Raw genomic sequence first — 23,016 nt, forward strand, 5'->3', positions numbered from 1 at the left:
CGTCCTGCATAGCCTTCCCTAAACTCCAATGCCTTTTCTTAGGGGAACTCACCTTTTGTTTAATTTTGGTTTAAGCATTAGACACCTTTTTACCTGCACACTGCGTCCCGCTCTTTCCGACATCTAAAAAGCAATTAGCTACCTGCTGCCACCTACTGATATGGAAGAGTATTACACGGTTACTCTGCCGAGCTCTAGACAGCACCGACACTCAACAACAACACATCATTTGCAGACTATAATTAGTGGTTTACAAAAAATTGTTTTAACCCAAATAGGTGAAATTTGATAATCTCCCACGGCACACCAGACTGTATCTCACGGCACACTATTGTGCCGTGGCACAGTGGTTGAAAAACACTAAGTTAAGGGTAGTTTATACAAATCAGGCGGATGACTTATGGATCAGTGATACAGTATATTTCCACACTAATGCCATGTAAATAAACAGACAATGTTAGGTCATATTTATTTCATTAAAGTGTAAGGAAATTAAATACAAAACAATATGATTTAAAAACAAAGTGTACCGTGTATATGATTTTACATAACAATTATTTTCTAACAGTCAGAAAGTCGTCCTCTCAGTAAATCAGGAATTCACGAGGGTCAGGCGATTCTTTATGATTCATTAAAGCTGTAAATAACAGTATATAGATAATAAATGTCAGTGTTTGTCTCACAGCAACAACATAAACGCATCAGATTTAGCATTAGCTTGTTAGCATTATCATTCGGTCCACTCGGGTTGAGACGAATAACTACACAATTAGCATGTCACTTGCTACTTTTACATCATGTAACAAAGTAAATAGTGAATATTTGATGTGATTTTACCTTAGTTGTACCAGTCTTTCATTTCACATTTCTTTTTAAACTAGGAGGTCAGAGTCCCAGCTCGCTTTGCAGCTTTGAAGCCAGGCTGAATGCTTTATATTCTTCTGTATATACGTTTAAAAATTCCGTCCACCTTATAGCGTCGTGTATTGAAATTAAGTTGGTACAAATTCACAAACAGCATTAAACTGCAATCGGGAACGGCTGAGTAAAACCACTGCAAGATAGTTCTACTAATCAGCGTTCCTCCCTACACAGATGCCCCACAAAAGTTCAATCAGGTCGAAAGTTCCTTTCGTTCTTCTTTCTCTCCGTTGTCAAGTATGTTGTAGAAATACACAAGAAATAAAACTAAACAACTTGTCCTCTTATACTGTAATTGCGGATAATAACACCCCAACTGTGTACACTGCACACCAAATATGATTTTTTGCCATCATGTGACACAGATCTGATTTTTTTTGCCAGTCGAAACACTCCAAAGTGCTTTAAATCTGATCTTTTTGCATCAGATTCAGGCCACATCAGGAGGTAGTCCTGAATCTAAACTTTTCAAATGTGACCTCAGTCTAACGCAATGCAGCCCGAATGCGACCCGTATGTGACTTTTTCGTCAGCTTTGGGCGAGCTACGGACAATTTCCCTTGTGGATCAATAAAGTTTGTCTAAGTCTAAGGTTCATTAGCACTGGCATTAGCATTAGGTACGGAAATAAACATACAGGTCTGGCTACAAAAATAACAAATGGCCAAATTTTCAGTGCAATCACTAGTCAATAGTGGGCTAATAATAGGATATATGTAATATATTAATTAGGGATGTCCGATAATATCGGACTGCCGATATTATCGGCCGATAAATGCTTTAAAATTTAATATCGGAAATTATCGGTATCGGTTTCAAAATTATCGGTATCGGTTTCAAAAAGTAAAATTTATGACATTTTAAAACGCCGCTGTGTACACGGACGTAGGGAGAACTACAGAGCCCCAATAAACCTTAAAGGAAGTTCCTTTGTGTGCCGGCCCAATCACATAATATCTACGGCTTTCCACACAAGTGAATGCAAGGCATACTTGGTCAACAGCCATACAGGTCACACTGAGGGTGGCCGTATAAACAACTTTAACACTGTTACAAATATGCGCCACACTGTGAACCCACACCAAACAAGAATGACAAACACATTTCGGGAGAACATCCGCACCGTAACACAACATAAACACAACAGAACAAATACCCAGAATCCCTTGCAGCACTAACTCTTCCGGGACGCTACAATATACACCCCCCGCTACCCCCTACTGCTGTTTTGAGGCACGTTAAAAAAAAACAATGCACTTTGTGATTTCAATAATTAATATGGCAGTGCCATGTTGGCATTTTTTTCCATAACTCGAGTTGATTTATTTTGGAAAACCTTGTTACATTGTTTAATGCATCCAGCAGATTATCACAACAAAATTAGGCATAATAATGTGTTAATTCCACAACTGTATATATCGGTATCGGTTAATATCGGAATCGGTAATGAAGAGTTGGACAATATCGGAATATCGGACATCGGCAAAAAAGCCATTATCGGACATCTGTAATATTAATATATATTTTGATTCCAAAGAAATAGCGATTGTTGAAGGACCGCAATTGACGCTGTGGGGCATTTGCATACATGTGAGTTGAAAAATAAAGCTCCCGTAGATCTACGCTGATGTCCGTGCCTCCTTTTCTTAATAGCCATTAAAAGATTAGCACCCTCCCAAATAAATTACACTACATACATCCATTCATACATTATATTACTTTTATTTATTTTCACAAAAAAATGCTTATTTTAAGGTGTGGCGACTTCCTCCCGGTCAACTTCCTTTGTTTTCACCTTATCGCACTGGGCATGCAAGTGACATGGAGGCCACATTGGGGCCACATGCACATTTACACGGTTTATTTGCAGTGTAAACAGTCAGCTGGAAAAAAATCTGATTTGGGCCACTTTGGTCTGCAGCGTAAACGTAGTCTATGGTAAGGAACTCCCGAAAGTCCCACCTCGCCACTAGGAACTAACTCTACACGGGTAGTTTTTGGTGGAAACTCAGGCAGGGTACTTTATTTACCCGGGTAAATGGGAAAGTTCCTGCGTTTTTGTTTTTTTTTTGATTGAAACTTTTATTAGTAGATTGCACAGTTCAGTACATATTCCGTACAATTGACCACTAAATGGTAACACCCGGATAAGTTTTTCAACTTGTTTAAGTCGGGGTCCACGTAATCAATTCATGGTAATTCATGGTGGAAAAAGGCCTATTGAGTGTCATTCGAGCAGTGAAAGCCATGAGCTCTCAACTCATTGTCCAGCGCAGCTCTAAAGGCATCAGAAGTGAGGTTTACAGAGTGTGCTATTGGACAGCCACACTAGCTGGCATCTGTTACACTAGATTTGACGGTGATCTGTATCTCAAAAGACATTTTTATTCTTGAACTCATTATTCTATTAAATCTAAAAAATCCTTATAAATGCCATATAGTATTACACATTACATTAGCTCTCGCCGCTTTTTTACAGTCACGTGACAACAAAAAAGGGAGAAGCTATGTAACAGCTAACAACAACCATGATGAACAACAAACGGGGTTCATATGGGTGCTTAAAAACCTTGAAAATGTTCTGTTTTCAAGGTTTGAAAAATGCTTGAATTTTGGGTGAAGTGCTTGTAAATGCTTGGAAATGTTTATCATATTTCTCGGCAGTCTGACTCAATAGGCTAATTATAAAATGGAAAAAAATAAACTGTCCATCGGTCCATCATGCCGGGAGGTTGTCGATTTAATGAACATTGGATGGAAAATTACAACTACAAACTTTGGATAAAACGTGGACCAAATCCACATGTAGCCTGCTGCAAAGTATGCAAAGAGGAAATCCAACATGGTTCGATGTATTTTTTGCTCCATTATTTTGGTTGTCTACTTAACTTGTCTGACTACCTCAGTTAAAGCAAACAAGTTACATTTTGTCGTTTTGGTTAATTGCATTAAAATGGTTACATTATTGGACTTGTTTGTACTGTGAAGGTTAAGTAATGTATAATTTGTAACTTTTTTCAACTTAAAGCCGAGTTAATACGAATGATTTTGGAGTTTTTACACAACATGGTTGTATGCATTTCTTGCTCTATTATTTTCGTTGTCTACTTAACTTGTCTGGCTAGACTTAGACTTAGACAAACTTTAATGATCCACAAGGGAAATTGTTCAACACAGTAGCTCAGTTACAATGATGGAAAGTGTAAGGATGGAAAGGACAATGCAGGTATAAATAGACTAATATAGCGATAAAAAAATCTAACATATATACGAATATATACATAATATGTGTACAGAATAATATATATACAGATATATTATATTATGTCTATAACATATACAATATATACCAATGACCATGTACAATATTACAGTATATACAGTATATGTGACAGCAGCAGCATAAAATAGAGAGTAGATCCAGCAGGAAATAGAAAATAGACATTATAAACAAAGAGAGGTAGCTAACATGTCAGGTGTCAGGTAATAGGCAGATATCATCTATTGCTGTATGGCGAGTGATTATACAGCTGGATGGAGTGTGGAATGAAGGAGTTCTTGAATCGCACAGTGCGGGAAGGAAGTTGAAGTGAAAGCAAAAATAAGTTAACTTGTATTTTTGTTAATTTCTTATCATAGCCACAGTTCTAAGGCTAGATATGCTTAATGAAAGGTGACTGAGGTGTTGTGAAACAAACAAAATATTTTCCTTTAATGTATTATCCTTATATTAATGTGGAACAGTTTTGTTAGTAAATGAGTGAAATTGACATTTTGAGGGTGCATGTATTTATATTAAATTATGCAGTTTACAAGCACAAATACGGTGTGAATCAATCCGGGCTGTTCGAGTGCTGTAAGTAAGAAAAAGAACAAGATATTTGAAAAACAACACAAATGGAGACACGTTTGCAAACACCAATGACATTGAATAGTCACACTGCTTCATTTTCTATGCCCCATTCAGTTAATGATAACTGCTGGTTCAATGTTAGGCTTAGGGTTTAGCAGATTTTCTGTATTTTTCCTACAGACAGCATTTGGTGACCTCAAACAACAAGGCTATGGATTGATTCACACTGGTTTTCGCCTTTTGAAGGGTACTGGAAAAACTGGGAAATGTATCTTGAAAGTCCTTAAAAAGTGCTTGAATTTGACCATGGAGAAGGTGTACAAACCCTGAACAAAGCTGTGATTGTGATGTAGTTATTATGACTATGGCAACAAAACATTGTCAACATATATCAACTAGACATTCAGTATAGACACATCTAAATCTAAAAAATCATTATAAATGCCATATAGTGTTGTACATTAGATTAGCTTTGTCAGACAAACACAAAGCTAAGTCTTGTATGGCATGGCTACTCAAATGGTGGCCCGGGAACGGCACCTTACCGGCCCTCGAGTTTAGTTCAAAACCTTGGAGACAAACTAGCCTAGAAGCTGGTGCCAAAACCACAACTATTTATACTCCAACACAAGGAGGGAGTGCAAGGATGGTTCCGCCCTGGGGAAAAAAATCACTGCAGAGATGCAAAAGAACAACCCCTCTGTCAATCCCAACGACACTTGTTTAAATTGGTGTGGGAGTTTCTAGTCTAACGGCTTATTTTTTGATTTGACATTTTTATCTTGCTCGCAAACAGAAAACTGGGCTCCAAACTTGTGGTTGAGGGCCTGTCCCCAAACGAACGTTTTTAGGTGGAAACGGTAAAGAAATGTATCGTTTCAGCTTTTTATTGGAAATGAGAGTTTTTGAGAACGGGCTCCAGAGTGGGAAAGTCTGACAAACCTGCCTTGTTGATTCTGTGGAAGAAGGATTCCGCCAGTCATAATGATGACTTCGCCGCTCTTTCACACTCACGTGACAACAATAAATGGAGAAGATATGCTACAGCTAACAACAACCATGATGAACAACAAAGCTGTGGTTGCGATGTAGTTACTATTATCACTATGGCAACAAAACATTGTCAACATATCAACTAGATATGCGTATGAATTATCTTTACTATTGAATACTACTGCGAAAATCAGCGATTTACCGCGATATAGTGTTTTATTATGTACAATTGTCGTTTAATTGTTACCTTTGGATAAAAATGTTGTTAAAAGTGTGGGATTAGAACGAGGCAGTGTTGGTGAACTGTGTGCGTGTGTGTGATGTAAATAATGACAATATTCACTTTTGAAAATAGTGCACATACAGTATCAAAAAATACAAGACCACATAGATTAATCTATATATGCACACAAAAATATATCCAACATCCTCTTTTTTATTTTTCCATTTGCCTGCACTTGCTGTGGACACTTTCTCTTCATTCTGTCTCCTGCGGCTGTTGTGTGTCTATGTAAACAAAGTAAACAATTTAGAATGTGTCATCACCTCAATGTAAACACTATTTTAGGAAATAACACAAAAAAAAAACTAGAGACAAGACTAGAACTATCTTGTCTTGCGCTCCTATTTTGGTGGCTTTTTCTCTTTTTTTGGTATTTTCCTGTAGCAGTTTCATGTCTTCCTTTGAGCGATATTTCCCGCATCTAATTTGTTTTAATCAAGAATATTTCAGTTGTTTTTATCCTTCTTTGTGGGGACGTTGTTGATTGTCATGTCATGTTCGGATGTACATTGTGGACGCCGTCTTTGCTCCACAGTAAGTCTTTGCTGCCGTCCAGCATTCTGTTTTTGTTGACTTTGTAGCCAGTTCAGTTTTAGTTTCGTTCTGCATAGCCTTCCCTAAGCTTCAATGCCTTTTCTTAGGGGCACTCACCTTTTGTTTATTTTTGGTTCAAGCATTAAATACCTTTTTATCTGCACGCTGCCTCCCGCTCTTTCCGACATCTACAAAGCAATTAGCTACCGGCTGCCACCTACTGATATGGAAGAGTATTACACGGTTCAGTGTTTCCCATAAACTGCCAAAATACCTGTGGCGGTGGGGTCGTGGCTAAGGCATGGTCACCATGACATCGTCGAGTAATTTGCATAATTTACTACAATGATATGATTTTCTCTAAAAAGGCTCAAAAAATGTATACTTACTAATTAATAATAACAGTTTTGTTTTAAACGTCCATCCATCCATCCATTTTACAATATAATTACAACACTTTATGTACATATTTATATACAGATTTGAACAATAAGTTATTCACTGAAATATATTTATTAATTGTGGTTCTTACAAAAAATATATCTTATAAAATATAAAAGCTAAAATGTCTCTTAAAGCTCTGCCCCTTTAATTAGTGCATACTAAATAATTTAACTTTAGCCTACTACTACAACCATATTATTTACCAGCAACATAAAGTGAAACAGAGGCAGAGGTGTCCTGCCACAGTCAGTAACAAATAAACAGAAAACAGTAGTGGTCAAATACAAATAAGGCAACAAGAGAAGTATCCTATTTTGTAAAGTAAATCTGAACAGCCTATATGGGCATCTACATCAACTATATGATTTGCCTGAGAAAAATTTAATTTTTTTATTTGTGGCGGACGTAATTCTTTCGTGGCGGGCTGCCACAAATAAATGAATGTGTGGGAAACACTGCGGTTACTCTGCCGAGCTCTAGACAGCACCGACACTCAACAACAACACATAATTTGCAGATTATAATTAGTGGTTCGCAAAAACTATTTTTAACTCAAATAGGTAAAATTATACAATCTCCCACAGCACACCAGACTGTATCTCACGGCACACTAGTGTGCCACGGCACACAGTGGTTGAAAAACACTGACATAGGACTCCCATTAGCCGCATCTTGCAAGCGCTTTTTTATCTTTAGAATCGTTTTAAAAAAAAAAGACGTGTTCTTGTTTCTCATAATGATTGTGAATAATAGGCACAATTCAAAAAAAAGTGCAGTTCCCCATTAACACATTTTAAAGTTACATCATGTTAGCTTTCTCTGATGTAGCATAACAAGTATACCTCGTAGCGGTTAGCTCGTCAAGATTAAAGTATGATTAAAGCTACCAGAAGCGGTAGTTGCCCACTCCACGAGGCAAACTACCGCTGGTGTGAGCACATTCGAGGGAAGCTGTAGAATGAAGACTCTTCATCTGTCATATCGCTGCTACATCTAGCCGGTGGTGGTGGTTGCCGGCTGTTGATCCATCCCAAACTTCTTCACAAAGTTGGAAACATTAGGTCCAAACGTCTGTGGCCCCTTCGACTCCCAGAATACACGGAATGTTTGTACTTGTTCCAGAGCTTCTTCAACTTGTTTGCAGCACAAGTTGACATGGACTTTTGTGATGTCACTATTGACTCATGGACGAAGTTCATTGCATTGTCTGTCTGCTTACAGCGCCACTTGCGAGGAGGCTCTGTTTAACATCATTTTCACCCAGTGATCGTTTCCGCACAGATGTGACTCATACTTGAGATGATATCGTGCGAACGCATTTATTTTTTACAACCTGGCAGCGTAACAAAATAGTTACTGTGGGGTGTGCCCCGACAACAGGCATTCTTCAAGGCACCTCTTTAGGTCCTCTTTTTTTGGCAATTACAATTTTTGTTTTTATTTGTGGTTTGACTTGTGTAACTCAAGTGTTGTTTACTTCTGATGCCGTCAGTAGTCATTTGTTCAACTTCTTGAGTATACTAGTAGTGTTCTTAAAGGTTCCATTTTAGATCTTTTCTTTTTCATCATTTCGAGTTCAGTTAAATTAGATTTTCAAACACTAGTGCTGTCATAACAAATAGACAAAACAAATACCGTATTTTTCGGACTATAAGTCGCAGTTTTTTTTCATAGTTTGGCCGAGGGTGCGACTTATACTCAGGAGCGACTTATGTGTGAAATTATTAACACATTACCGTAAAATATCAAATAATATTATTTAGCTCATTCACGTAAGCGACTAGACATATAAGATTTCATGGGATTTAGCGATTAGGAGTGACAGATTGTTTGGTAAACGTATGGCATGTTCTATATGTTATAGTTATTTGAATGACTCTTACCATAATATGTTACGTTAACATACCAGGCACGTTCTCAGTTGGTTTTTTATGCCTCATATAACGTACACTTATTCAGCCTGTTGTTCACTATTCTTTATTTATTTTAAATTGCATTTCAAATGTCTATTCTTGGTGTTGGGTTTTATCAAATAAATTTCCCCCAAAAATGCGACTTATACTCCAGTGCGACTTATATATGTTTTTTTCCTTCTTTATTATGCATTTTCGGCCAGTGCGACTTATACTCCGGAGCGACTTATAGTCCGAAAAATACGGTAGATAAAAATTAAATGACTACTCAAGAGGACGCTGGTTCTCCGGAATATACAAAATAAGAATAATAGTGAAGTCTGGCCCGCGGTCCTTAGCTTCCTGGAAATGAGGCCCCTTGAACAATTTAGTGAATAACTTTGGTCTGTAGTGTTGCTGCTATCGGAACCTTAGTTTCCCTGAGAGGGCACACGCGAAGGGGATCAATAGAAAAACAAGGGGCACAGGAAAAAAGGGAAAAATAGCAATTTCCATATTGCAAATAAAGAATAATTTATTGTAATTTAATGTATTGTTATTTTGATTGTATTTGTAAAAACCTTCCTTCCAATTGCTACCTGGTACTCTCTGCAACTGAGTAAATGATGGTTGCGGTTATAGTATTTATTTCCAACATGCATACATACACTTACAATGTGGTACATCAATCATTGCACCAAAGACATTGATTGATTGATTGATTGAGAAGTTTATTGACATCTTAAAGAATTGAATCCATGTAATGCTTTAAAAAGGCAAATGGATGGCACAAAAAGCCGAAAGGCTTGTTTCCATTGTGGCCCATTAAAGATTCATCACATTTGATACATTCAATAATAAAAGATATATAACCTGTAACATGTATATAAAAAATTACGTTAAAAAATGGATACATTATGTACATATACACAGTATACATGTCAGGTGATTTGAAAAGCAATATATAGAAAATATGTTGTATGTATGTACAAAACCTGACAAAAGCCTGTCCTCTTGTCTCGCAGCGCTGACATGTCCTTTGACATGCAAGGCTACGTCTTCATCTCCCTCAACAATGTGCTCACCGCCGCCAACGGTGCTTATGTGAAGCAGAAATTGGATGCAAAGGTATGTGGCGGTTGTGACCTGCGCATGAATAGCAGTCATTGTTGGCTTGTCAGGAGCTGTTTTTGGAATTGGGCTGGAGCGTATGTGAATGCGGAGAAGCAGACTTCTCCTTGAATGTCTGCTCTCAAGGAACTCTCTGCATACTGTGATCTAATGTTGTTTAGCAGAAAAACAACAAAAGGTGCTGATGACAAATGTGTCGCTATGTGCGGCTTTCACTGAATTACTTGTATTTATTTTCACCAAAAAAAAACTGTTTCTAATTACAGAAGTACTTTGGTTGAAATGACATAATTGTCTCATTTGCATAATTAGCAATGATCGCATAATTACAGGCCAAAAAATAATCTAAATTTCCTTTATTCCCTAGATCAGTGGTCCCTAACCACTGGGCCGCGAGATTGGTACCGGGCCGCACAAGAAATAAAAAATTAAAAAAATTAAAAAAAATTAAAAAAAATTTTTTTTATTTTTTTATTAAATCAACGTAAAAAACACAATATATGGATTATATATCAATGTAGATCAATACAGTCTGCAGGGATACAGTCCGTAAGCACACGATTTTATTTCTTTATGAAAAAAAACAACAACAAAAAAAACACACCCCCCCCCCGTCCGTGGGACAAATTTTCAAGCGTTGACCGTTCCGCGGCTACAAAAAGGTTGGGGACCACTGCCCTAGATGACTTTCATTTAAACACAAAGTTATCAGGTGGACTTTAAAGTTTACACACGGTTTAGTATCTGAAACACACAAGATCATCTTATTATTCTGTCATTTAACACTCAATGTCTGCATCTTGTATGCATATAAACTGAATATTAATATAATACAAAAATGTTGATGCAACAATGGCAGCAAATATACTTGCATATAAGTGTCAATTATAGTCTTGAAACTCAGCATGTGCAAGTTAGCCATAGGAGCTCATCACAGTCAAATGCGATTTACAAAACACAGCTGTAATTCTAATATCATAACATCAATAAAATATTACCTGAAGGCATGAGCTGGGGCCAAGACTGCAACAAAAAGGACTGTCAAGTGTGACAACGTTTTTGAAATATAGCACCGTTTGATTTTACATGACTTGGTACACGGTAGTACAGACGCAATTCGGTTGGTATCTATAAAAGTACCAAATGCAATCACCATCCATAGGAGTGAGGCATAGGGCTAACGGAAAAACCTTTCAATGTGGGTAAAGATTTGGAATTCCGACAGTATAAGCGTTGCAAGAGAGACACACTTTCTTTGATCTTTTCATAAATAATGCATCAATCTTTATTGATAAAACATAAGTGTATTTATTATAAATGTTTATTTTGCTACTTCAGGTCTCTAATGATCATTTTACATCAGAGGTTCAAACAAAATACATTTGTGTGATAAAACCGTGTGTGATAAAAAAATTGGGCAACTTTAACAAAAGAGACATGAGCTCATTTTAATGTTTTTTTGTGTGTCACATATGTTTCACAGGAGCTGGGCAAATACGGTTTGCTGTATTATAACGCACTATTTATGATCCTGCCCACTGTGATGTTGGCTCACATGACCGGCGACATACAGATGGTAAGTTACATGGTCTTCAGACTTGAACCTGAAATAGAGTTGTGTACACGTGCATGTGCGCCGTATGTGTGTTGTTAAAAATGAGCTAACCCTTAAAGTACCAGTTGAGTGTAAAAATAAGTTGACTTCATTTGCTTAATTCTGTTTCACTGTACCCATTAAATCATATCCATTTGTATTTACGAGCCGCAAAATATGTGAAAATACCGTCCAAACATCACAAAATGCTACAAATTCAGACAGCCTTTTTTAAAGATATTCCGCTCCGAATATCTTCGGCAATTTCCATAGATTCTACGTCACTAGAGTAATGCTTCTGCAGTCTGACCATATTATCAGATCAGTCGTACTGGAAATACTATTAATAATATTGTATGCATTCAAAATCGTAAATGAATAGCTAACAATTGAGTCAACAGATCGAGGGTCCTCTATTGCGCCCATTCTACATACAGAAACTGCCAACAATACTTCATTTACAAATTAGCCAAATATGAGTGACATTTGTTATTACAAACCCCGTTTCCATATGAGTTGAGAAATTGTGTTAGATGTAAATATAAACGGAATACAATGATTTGCAAATCATTTTCAACCCATATTCAGTTGAATATGCTACAAAGACAACATATTTGATGTTCAAACTGATAAACTTTTTTTTTTTTGCAAATAATCATTAACTTTAGAATTTGATGCCAGCAACACGTGACAAAGAAGTTGGGAAAGGTGGCAATAAATTCTGATAAAGTTGAGGAATACTCATCAAACACTTATTTGGAACATCCCACAGGTGAACAGGCAAATTAGGAACAGGTGGGTGCCATGATTGGGTATAAAAGTAGATTCCATGAAATGCTCAGTCATTCACAAACAAGGATGGGGCGAGGGTCACCACTTTGTCAACAAATGCGTGAGCAAATTGTTGAACAGTTTAAGAAAAACCTTTCTCAACCAGCTATTGAAAGGAATTTAGGGATTTCACCATCTACGGTCTGTGATATCATCAAAGGGTTCAAAGAATCTGGAGAAATCACTGCACGTAAGCAGCTAAGCCCGTGACCTTCCGTCCCTCAGGCTGTACTGCATCAACAAGCGACATCAGTGTGTAAAGGATATCACCACATGGGCTCAGGAACACTTCAGAAACCCACTGTCAGTAACTACAGTTGGTCGCTACATCTGTAAGTGCAAGTTAAAACTGTCTTATGCAAGGCGAAAACCGTTTATCAACAACACCCAGAAACACCGTCGGCTTCGCTGGGCCTGAGCTCATCTAAGATGGACTGATACAAAGTGGGAAAGTGTTCTGTGGTCTGACGAGTCCACATTTCAAATTGTTTTTGGAAACTGTGGACGTCGTGTCCTCCGGACCAAAGAGGAAAAGAACCATCCGGATTGTTATAGGCGCAAAGTTGAAAAGCCAGCATCTGTGATGGTATGGGGGTGTATTAGTGCCCAAGACATGGGTAACTTACACATCTGTGAAGGCGCCTTTAATGCTGAAAGGTACATACAGGTTTTGGAGCAACATATGTTGCCATCCAAGCAACGTTACCATGGACGCCCCTGCTTATTTCAGCAAGACAATGCCAAGCCACGTGTTACATCAACGTGGCTTCATAGTAAAAGAGTGCGGGTACTAGACTGGCCTGCCTGTAGTCCAGACCTGTTTCTCATTGAAAATGTGTGGCGCATTATGAAGCCTAAAATACCACAATGGAGACCCCCGGACTGTTGAACAACTTAAGCTGTACATCAAGCAAGAATGGGAAAGAATTCCACCTGAGAAGCTTCAAAAATGTGTCTCCTCAGTTCCCAAACGTTTACTGAGTGTTGTTAAAAGGAAAGGCCATGTAACACAGTGGTGAACATGCCCTTTCCCAACTACTTTGGCACGTGTTGCAGCCATGAAATTCTAAGTTAATTATTATTTGAAAAAAAAAAAAAATGTTTATGAGTTTGAACATCAAATATATTGTCTTTGTAGTGCATTCAATTGAATATGGGTTGAAAAGGATTTGCAAATCATTGTATTCCGTTTATATTCAGTGGCGTAGTGGTTAGAGTGTCCGCCCTGAGATCGGTAGGTTGGAGTTCAAATCCCAGCCGAGTCATACCAAAGACTATAAAAATGGGACCCATTACCTCCCTGCTTGGCACTCAGCATCAAGGGTTGGAATTGGGGGTTAAATCACCAAAAATGATTCCCGGGCGCGGCGTCGCTGCTGCCCACTGCTCCCCAAGGGGATGGGTCAAATGCAGAGGACAAATTTCACCACACCTAGTGTGTGTGTGACAATCATTGGTACTTTAACTTTAACTTAACTTTAATATTTACATCTAACACAATTTCCCAACTCATATGGAAACGGGGTTTGTAGAAGCGCTAACACAGACGGCCTATTTTGCTAACTTACCCTGCTATTGTTGACACACTGAGTCAGTGACTGCTTCTGCTTTGTCTCAAACTTGCTAAAAGTAAATTCTAGATTATAATTCATGCATCTCTCACCTGGTGGTAGACACTTGTGGCCATGGGCCGAGAGGCTGGTCGACTTTCACATCCTCCAAAATGGTGAAAAAGACGCCAGTTGCTGCAACTTTTTGAGGATTGCGATTGATTCTTCTAAATGGGATAATGTGAGCGTCATGTCGGACGGCATCTCAGCGAGAGTGGAAATTGCACAGTACAGTTTGTATGTTTAGTACCTAGCATTGCTGCTGATGCTATAGTGTTTCAATAAAGCTACATCCGTTTAGCACTCGGCTTCTAAAACCTATTGCTCATCCTCTTTGTGTTGGGGCTCAAATATATAAGGTTCTGTAATCATAATTTTTCACAAAGTAATCGATGGCTCTCACAAAGTCTGCTTGATTAGCATTGTTGTTGATGGGGAAGGGATCTGTGGTTCCTAACGCTCTGTCACGGATCACTTGACTGGCTCGGTAATCTCTGTGAGATTGATTCTATTTTAATCATATTTATTTATTCGCAAACTTTGGAAATATTTTGGTGTCATAAATCAGATATATATCATAATAGCTTTGATATTATTGTAGCTGAGATAGGCTCCAGCGCCCCCCGCGACCCCGAAGGGAATAAGCGGTAGAAAATGGATGGGATGGATAGAGTCAACTTGTTTTTCCGCTCTACTGGTACTTGAATGGTTAAAAACTGCTGGAAACTGGCTTTTTCGGTGTAAGGCCCAGCAGGAGCCAGAAAGACACAAAGCTGCTATTATGCACCTCATAGACTCCTTGCAACAGCACATACTACTGCTATTGACAACACATGCATGGTACTAACTTCATCATTAAAGGTACATTCAAAAATAATTCCCCTTAAGGGTTTTCTGGAAAGCAAACAACTGAAGTCTTTTTATTTGTATAATGTACAAAAAGTACTGGAACTTTACATTAAAGTAGGGTTTTACAGTATACGGTACTGATAAAGTCCTGCGGTACTAATTCATTAAAAAAAGGTACTATACAGCCTGTGAAAAAAGTACAGTTGCTTTTTTTCATGGATGATGGTGCACCATGGTGGCATTGCTGGTAATATCAACCGAGGCGCATGTTAGTCAACACACACAAAGCACCTACAAGCAGAAACAGAATGGCAACAGCAGAGGGAGATTGTACAAATTTTGGCTTAAAAATCTGCGATAAATATGACGTGGTCCACTTGTTTGCAGAGCGAGCAAGCGGACCATATATATATATTGTATATATTTTCAAGTATTTCTCATATATATATATAAATAATCCGTTCATGAATGAGCATATCCGTTCAGCCACCATGTTCAATGGAGAAGTCAGGGGCCGTACTTATCAAGCTTCTCAGAATTACTCCTAAGAAGTCTGCTAAGAGTTGACTTAAGAGTAAATAAATTCTTCGCTGAAAGCTGCACTTAAAAGTTAGTTATCAAGCGTCTTACTCACACTTTCAGCGAAGTGTAGGACTGAATCTTAAGTGTCACACTCAGAGCTGAATTACGACATTACTATGTGCCGTAAACGGAATTTTAGGTGACGTCATTTCTGTGTCCATAGAAATGACCAATCACGGAAGGGAATCCCTTGTCTAAGAATAAAGAAATATCTTGGAAATATTTAAGTGGACAATGGGAGTGTATATTTTGACAATAAACTACAAAATAATACAAAACAAACTAGTCCCTGCCGGCACTCACGCTACCGCTCCCTCTCTTCTCTCGCCCACACACTCACTGACGTCACTCACCTCACGGCCACACACATACGCTACTCTCATAACATTTTCTTTCCAATTCATTAATTAGGCAACTAATTTGAAACTGGTGTGGGTGGCTCTATATATACTAGCCCACTGCAGACACATGCAGAAATCAACAAGGAATGGAAAAGTATTAAATCTGTGACAAAAATAAAATCCGCTCTGTCTAAACGATACCGTTTGATCAGCTGCTCGTCATCAAAAAAAACAAAACATTGTTCCGTTCCCTGAACGTTCGCGCACGTCTCTCTCGCCTCAGTGCCATCCCCTGCTGGCAACTCCTAACCACTTAAGACACCTCTGAAGGTCTCTTAAATATCGTGGAGAGTAGGAGTGATTCTTAGACTTAAGAACGTTGATAAAAAGCTTTTATTCTTAAGTTTGAGAGTAGGACTAAATTTCGCAAATTCTCAGGACTTAAGTGTAAAATGGCACTCTAAGAAGCTTGATAAGTACGGCCCCAGATCTACAAAATGTGCAGGCAGCATACCCCTTCCCCTTCGAGCTGTCCTGGATGAACTGAAATTATTTTTTCCAATCATTTTGGAACTTGCAAGCGTACTTCTTCTTACTCGTCGTCGCCATGTCTCTTCTTCATTCTTCTGCTTCGTCTCTGTTATGTTTTTGGACATCACTACTTGCCGTAGTTTTGAAGCAATGCATGATGGGAATCCGGATGTTGTGTGTCAGTGTATTAACGTGCCGGCTGGAATAAACACACGCTGAGAAATAGCTCCGTGCCTGCCTACTTTATGGGTTATAGATAAACCTATGGATAACGGAGACATATATACCATATTTTTCGGACTATAAGTCGCTCCGGAGTATAAGTCGCACCGGCCGAAAATGCATAATAAAGAAGGAAAAAAACATATAAATCGTTATATGATGCATAAATAACCAACTGAGAACGTGCCTGGTATGTTAACGTAACATATTATGGTAACAGTCATTCAAATAACTATAACATATAGAACATGCTATACGTTTACCAAACAATCTGTCACTCCTAATCGCTAAATCCGAGGAAATCTTATACGTCTAGTCTCTTATGTGAATGAGCTAAATAATATTATTTGATATTTTACGGTAATGTGTTAATAATTTCACACACAAGTCGCTCCTGAGTATAAGTCGCACCCCCGGCCAAACTATGAAAAAAACTGTGACTTATAGTCCGAAAAATACGGTAATAGCCTCCTTTTCAGGTGAGAGAGGACGCTAAAGGCAGTGCCTTTAAGGCACGCCCCCAATAATAGTTTCATAAATAAAAATAGAATACTCGAAGAGAACCAATATGGATACAGAGCTAATGTTTGAACTTCAATGGCTTTAATTGAAATTACAGAAGAAATTACCAATGCAATAGATAGTAAAAAATGTGCGGCAGCAGTTTTTATGGATCTAACTAAAGCTTTTGACACAATTAATCACAATATTTGAATTAAAAAACTAGAACGATATGGCATCAGAGGGTTAGTCTTAAACTGGATAAGAAGTTATCTAACGAACAGGAAACAATACGTGAAGCTAGGCGAACACACGTCTACAACGCTAAATATATCCTGTGGTGTACCTCAGGGATCAATACTAGGACCTAAATTATTCAATCTCTATATAAATGACATTTGTAAAGTTACAAAAGATTTAAAGTTAGTATTATTTGCGGATGATACTACAGCGTTTTGTTCAGGAGAGAACACACAGAAGATAATACAAATAATAACAGAAGAAATTAACAAATTAAAAAGATGGTTTGACAAAAACAGACTATCATTGAATCTCAGTAAAACTAAAATAATGCTATTTGGTAACAGGAGAAGAATAAGTCAAACACAAATACAAATAGACGGAATAGAAATTGAAAGAGTAAATGAAACCAAATTTCTAGGTATAATGATTGATGATAAATTGAACTGGAAATCTCACGTAAAAAATATACAACATAATAATGAATAAAGCAAAACATGTTCTAGACAAAAAATCACTTCATATTCTCTGCTGCTCACTAGTGTTACCATATCTGAGTTACTGTGTAGAAATATGGGGAAACAACTACAAAAGTACACTTCATTCATTAACAGTGTTACAAAAAAGATCAGTTAGAATAATACATAATGTTGGATATGGAGAACATACAAATCCTTTATTTATTGAATCAAAGTTACTGAAATTCCACGACATAGTGAATTTGCAAACAGCTAAAATTATACACAAAGCAAACTATAACCTGCTACCCAAGAATATACAACAATTCTTCTCAAAAAAAGAGGAGAAATATAATCTTAGAGAGAAATGTAATTTAAAACATTTGTATGCACGTGCAACACTTAAGACCTTCAGTATATCAATATGTGGAATTCAATTATGGAATGGATTAAGCAAAGCAATCAAACAATGTACTAATATGATCCACTTCAAGAAACTCTTCAAACTTAAAGTGTTTACAAAGTACAAAGAAGAAGAACCATGATAAATATTCTCAATTTATTTAATTCATCCATTCTTTCACTCTCAAAATAATCTTACTTATCTCATCGTATGAAATGTAACTTACTTCACCAATAATTATTTATCTATTTATTTTTATTGTGATTACTTATGGAGTATATTGTGAATAAATTGAGAACAGGAAGTGAACAAACGTTTTAGCAACTGTTATGTAAAAGAAAAGGGGTAGGATTAAATAAGCTCTGCTTCTTCCTACTCCTTTTCGAACATGTTGAAAAGAGAAACTGGAAATTGTGATGTATCATGTTGTATGCATGCATGTTCCAAATAAACTCAAACTCAACTCAACTCAATATTGTTGTCCGGGTGGAAATCGGGAGAATTTCGGGAGAATGGTTGCCCTGGGAGATTTTTCGGGAGGGGCACTGAAATTCAGGAGTGTCCCGGGAAAATCGGGAGGGTTGGCAAGTATGATCATCCCTGCTGGACGAGGAATATCTAAACATGCTTGACTACACACCGTAGGAGGATACAACTGCTATGTAAACAAGTGTATCCTTACAAATATTGACCGTAACAATAAGTACAAGAGCCGTATCTAGTCGATACTACAATAGATAACATCTATATTTTTGTAATCTTTTCATGTAATAATAGTATATAGTCTTTCAATATCGTTTGTCTTTTATATTGTTTATAAACTAAGGAAATACGCCCCTGGACACAGGAGGACTTTAATTAGGACCAATGTATGACCCTGTAACTACTTGGTATTGGATCGATACCCACATTTGTAGTATCACCCAGAACAACCGAAGAATACGTGCTAAATACATTTTAACAGAAGCGTAGATAGAACTTGTTGAAACAGAAATGAACAAGCAGAATAATATTCCATCCATCCATTTTCTATTGCTTGTCCCCTCATAATTTTGACAAAATAACACAATTAGGAATGTTACTGCATACGTCAGCAGCCAAATTAGGAACCTGTGTAACCCGTTTGCTTACTTACTTCTAAAAGACAAATTGTTCTTTGATCGCAGCAAGAAACATATGATTAATGTTTCATTCGATGTTCTGTTTAAAGTACCAGTTGAGTGGAAAAACAAGTTGTTTCTAATTTGACGGTGACAAGCCACAGCTTGCTACTTAACGGGCAAGAGAAAAGTGGGCCATTTTAGTACTAAAGCACTTGAATGTATACTTGCAGTGAGAGGCAGACAGGAAAATAGAACAATAGGCCGTGCATGTAAACAGGCTAAATTCAGACTGCTTTGCGAAGAGAAACGTCCGCTTTATGAGTGTACGACCGCTGTAGTAAGATAACTAAGGGTAAATTAATCAATAAACATAAAAATATCAGAAGGAAATAGTTTAATTCTGCATGGGCAGGTTCCTTTGCCTTCACTGCTGGCTAGGGATGCGGCTATCCATTATTTCAGTAATCCAGTAATCTATCGAGGAATTCCTTCAATCAATCGAGTAATTTAATAAAATACGTTCTTGCCTTAATGTGCCTCTTTAGGCAAAATAGATGAAATAAACAAGTATTTTTCTAATGACCTTTAGTCTTTCTTATATATGAACATAACATTGAAATTGCACGTTTACAATGGGAAAATCACTATATAGGACTTATACAGTGGTATCGCAACATATGAGTAATTTGAGATACGAGCTGTCGCTTGCTTTTATATTATGCTTTAAATTGCGAGCATACCTTGAGTTATTAGGATTTTTGTTCTCTGTAAAGTAATATTTGTAACAGGTTTGTGCCATTTGAGGAATAAAGAGTTAATATATATTGTTACTAGTGTTGTCCCAATACCAATAATTTGGTACCGGTACCAAAATTATTTTGATACTTTTCGGTACTTTTCTAAATAAAGGGCACCACAAAAAATAGCGTTATTGGCTGTATTTTAACAAAACAAACTTACGGTACATTAAACATATGTTTATTATTGCAAGTTTGTCCTTAAATAAAATAGTGAACATACAAGACAACTTGTCTTTTATTAGTAAGTAAACAAAGACTCCTAATTAGTCTGCTGACGTATGCAGTAACATATTGTGTCATTTATCTTTCTATTATTTTGTCAAAATTATTAAGGTCAAGTGGTAGAAAATGAATTATTAATTTACTTGTTCATTTAAAGTTAAAGTTAAAGTACCAATGATTGTACTGTTAATATCTGCTTACTTTCGGTTTTAACATGTTCTATCTACACTTCTGTTAAAATGTAATGATCACTTATTCTTCTATTGTTTGATACTTTACATTAGTTTTGGATGATACCACAAATTTGTGTATCAATCCGATACCAAGTAGTTACAGGATCATACATTGGTCATATTCAAAGTCCTCATGTGTCCAGGGACATATTTCCTGAATTTATAAACATAATATAAAAAATAAAAAACGAAAGAAGATGTTGTGATGACAAAAAATATTGATGTAATCATAGTAGTATCGACTAGATACGCTACTGTACTTGGTATCATTACAGTGGATGTTAGGTGTAGATCCACCATTGGCGTTTGTTTACATTTTGACAACAATGAGTTACGGTGTGTAGTGAAGCATGTTTAGCTATTCCTCGTCCTGCAGGGATGATACTTGTAAGAAACGTACTTTATTTGTCGCCATGGAGACCAGGATTAGTGATTTAGAAGTAGCTACAACTCTGCCGACTGGGGCTGGATATTAGCCGCTAACTAGCTAGCCATGTTTTAAAGCACCTCTTCCTGAGGGCGTTTCAGTGTTATAACTTCACCTTTATTGTTAGTTTTTAAGCCAAAATGCGTCCGTTCTCCCTTTTCTGTCTACACACTGTGTCTGCTTGTAAGTACTCCGTGATTGTGTGCTGCCGAACATGCTCCTCTGCTCGTAAACCAGCAATGACACTACGTGACAACGTCGGAGGCGGAGGGTGAGGTGGTACTTTTCAGAGGCGGTATAGTACCGAATATGATTCATTAGTATCGCGGTACTATACTAATACCGGTATACCGTACAACCCTAATTGTTACACATTGTTGTTCCTGCTTCATTTACACAAGAAGCCAACATAAGTTTTCATTAGACAGTTGATTGACAGCCTGCCCTCCAACCATCAGAACTGAGAAATTTAGTGCAAAGGAGGATAAGTGGGCGCTGAAATTAGAAAAATTAAGCATTAGAAATGTCCTACCAGTTTGAAGCCTTCTCAGCGATCATCCCCACGCATCAGTCTGCATCACACACGCTGCAGCCTGCCTCTGTGGCATGCCGCCACAAAAGACGAAAATGTATCCATAAAAATATTAAGAAGCTGCAAATGTTGTTTATTTTTCAATTTCTTCTGTCAAGTCCTGACCCAACCAACTGGAAGGTCGAGCATTACGTTTGGCAGTATGTACACAGACATACCGTATTTTTCGGATTATAAGTCGCAGTTTTTTTTCATAGTTTGGCCGGGGGTGCGATTTATACTCTGGAACGACTTATGTGTGAAATTAACACAATACCGTAAAATATCAAATAATATTATTTATCTAATTCACGTAAAAGACCAGACGTACCGATAGAAGAATACGTCAACTGTCTATGTGATGTCAAGGCTTGGTTAGCCCAGAATTTTTTAATAATGAATGAGGGAAAAACGGAAATTTCAGTTTTTGGTCCGGCCCTCACTGACTTGGGACCATTGCAAAATCATGTGCGTCCCAAAGTCACCAGCCTTGGCGTCACTATAGACAGCGATTTTAAATTCGACAAACAAGTCAATGGCGTTTTAAAATCGTGTTTTTATCATCTTCGTCTTTTAGCAAAGGTAAAACCATTTTTATCTTTTAACCTTTTTGAACAAGTCGTGCATGCTTTTATTTCAAGTCGCCTAGACTACTGCAATGCACTTTATGCTGGCATTAGCCAAAAAGCTCTCTCCCGGTTGCAGTTAGTCCAGAACGCGGCAGCACGACTTTTAACAGGGGCCAGGAAACGTGAGCATATAACCCCAATTCTTCGGAGTTTGCACTGGCTCCCTGTTCATTTTAGAATTGATTTTAAATCCTTGCTGTTTGTTTTTAAAGCTTTACATGGACTGGCACCTCAGTATATCTCGGACCTCATCCAAATTTACACTCCTGCGCGCGCTCTGAGGTCCGAGAGCCAGCTCCAGCTCGTGGTGCCCAGGACGAGACTTAAAACCAGGGGAGACAGGGCCTTCTCTGTGGTCGGCCCTAAACTCTGGAACACTCTGCCCATCCATGTTCAAACTGCTTCCACAGTGGAGTGTTTTAAGTCTCGTCTAAAGACCCACTTTTATTCTTTGGCTTTTAACACTACGTGAGTTGTGTGGTCTTCTGTCCTCTGTTGTCCTGTGTGGTTAGGGTTAGGGTTATAAATTTTGATGTCTATTTTACTGTTTTAATTGGTTTCACCCTTTAAAATCGTTTTTAATCATATTTATTTTTTATATTGTCTCTGTATTGGTTTTCTATTCATTTATTCTTTGTTTTTATTCAGTCATTGGTGTAGCATAATATTGTTTTTAATATAGTTTTTAATATTGTTTTTAATATTGTTTTTAACATGGCTGTGCAGCACTTTGGAAACATTCTTGTTGTGTAAATGTGCTATATAAATAAAGTGGATTGGATTGGATTGGATTGGAAGCGGCGCATTGTCTACTATTG

General features: G+C 37.5%; 2 protein-coding genes across 2 annotated transcripts in view; one reads left to right on the top strand and one right to left on the bottom strand.

The window, feature by feature from the left end:
• Positions 1-23,016, bottom strand: part of LOC133644331 (biogenesis of lysosome-related organelles complex-1 subunit 2-like) — a 95,407-nt gene that overhangs the window by 31,022 nt on the left and 41,369 nt on the right. The window lies entirely within an intron of this gene.
• Positions 1-23,016, top strand: part of LOC133644330 (nucleotide sugar transporter SLC35D2-like) — a 48,892-nt gene that overhangs the window by 4,912 nt on the left and 20,964 nt on the right. The window contains exons 7-8 of the mRNA XM_062038727.1: positions 9,946-10,048; positions 11,535-11,627. Coding sequence (XP_061894711.1) covers positions 9,946-10,048; positions 11,535-11,627 — 196 coding nt within the window. The remainder of the gene's footprint in view (positions 1-9,945; positions 10,049-11,534; positions 11,628-23,016) is intronic.

Source organism: Entelurus aequoreus, linkage group LG27 (assembly GCF_033978785.1).
Source record: "Entelurus aequoreus isolate RoL-2023_Sb linkage group LG27, RoL_Eaeq_v1.1, whole genome shotgun sequence".
Lineage (NCBI taxonomy): Eukaryota > Metazoa > Chordata > Actinopteri > Syngnathiformes > Syngnathidae > Entelurus > Entelurus aequoreus.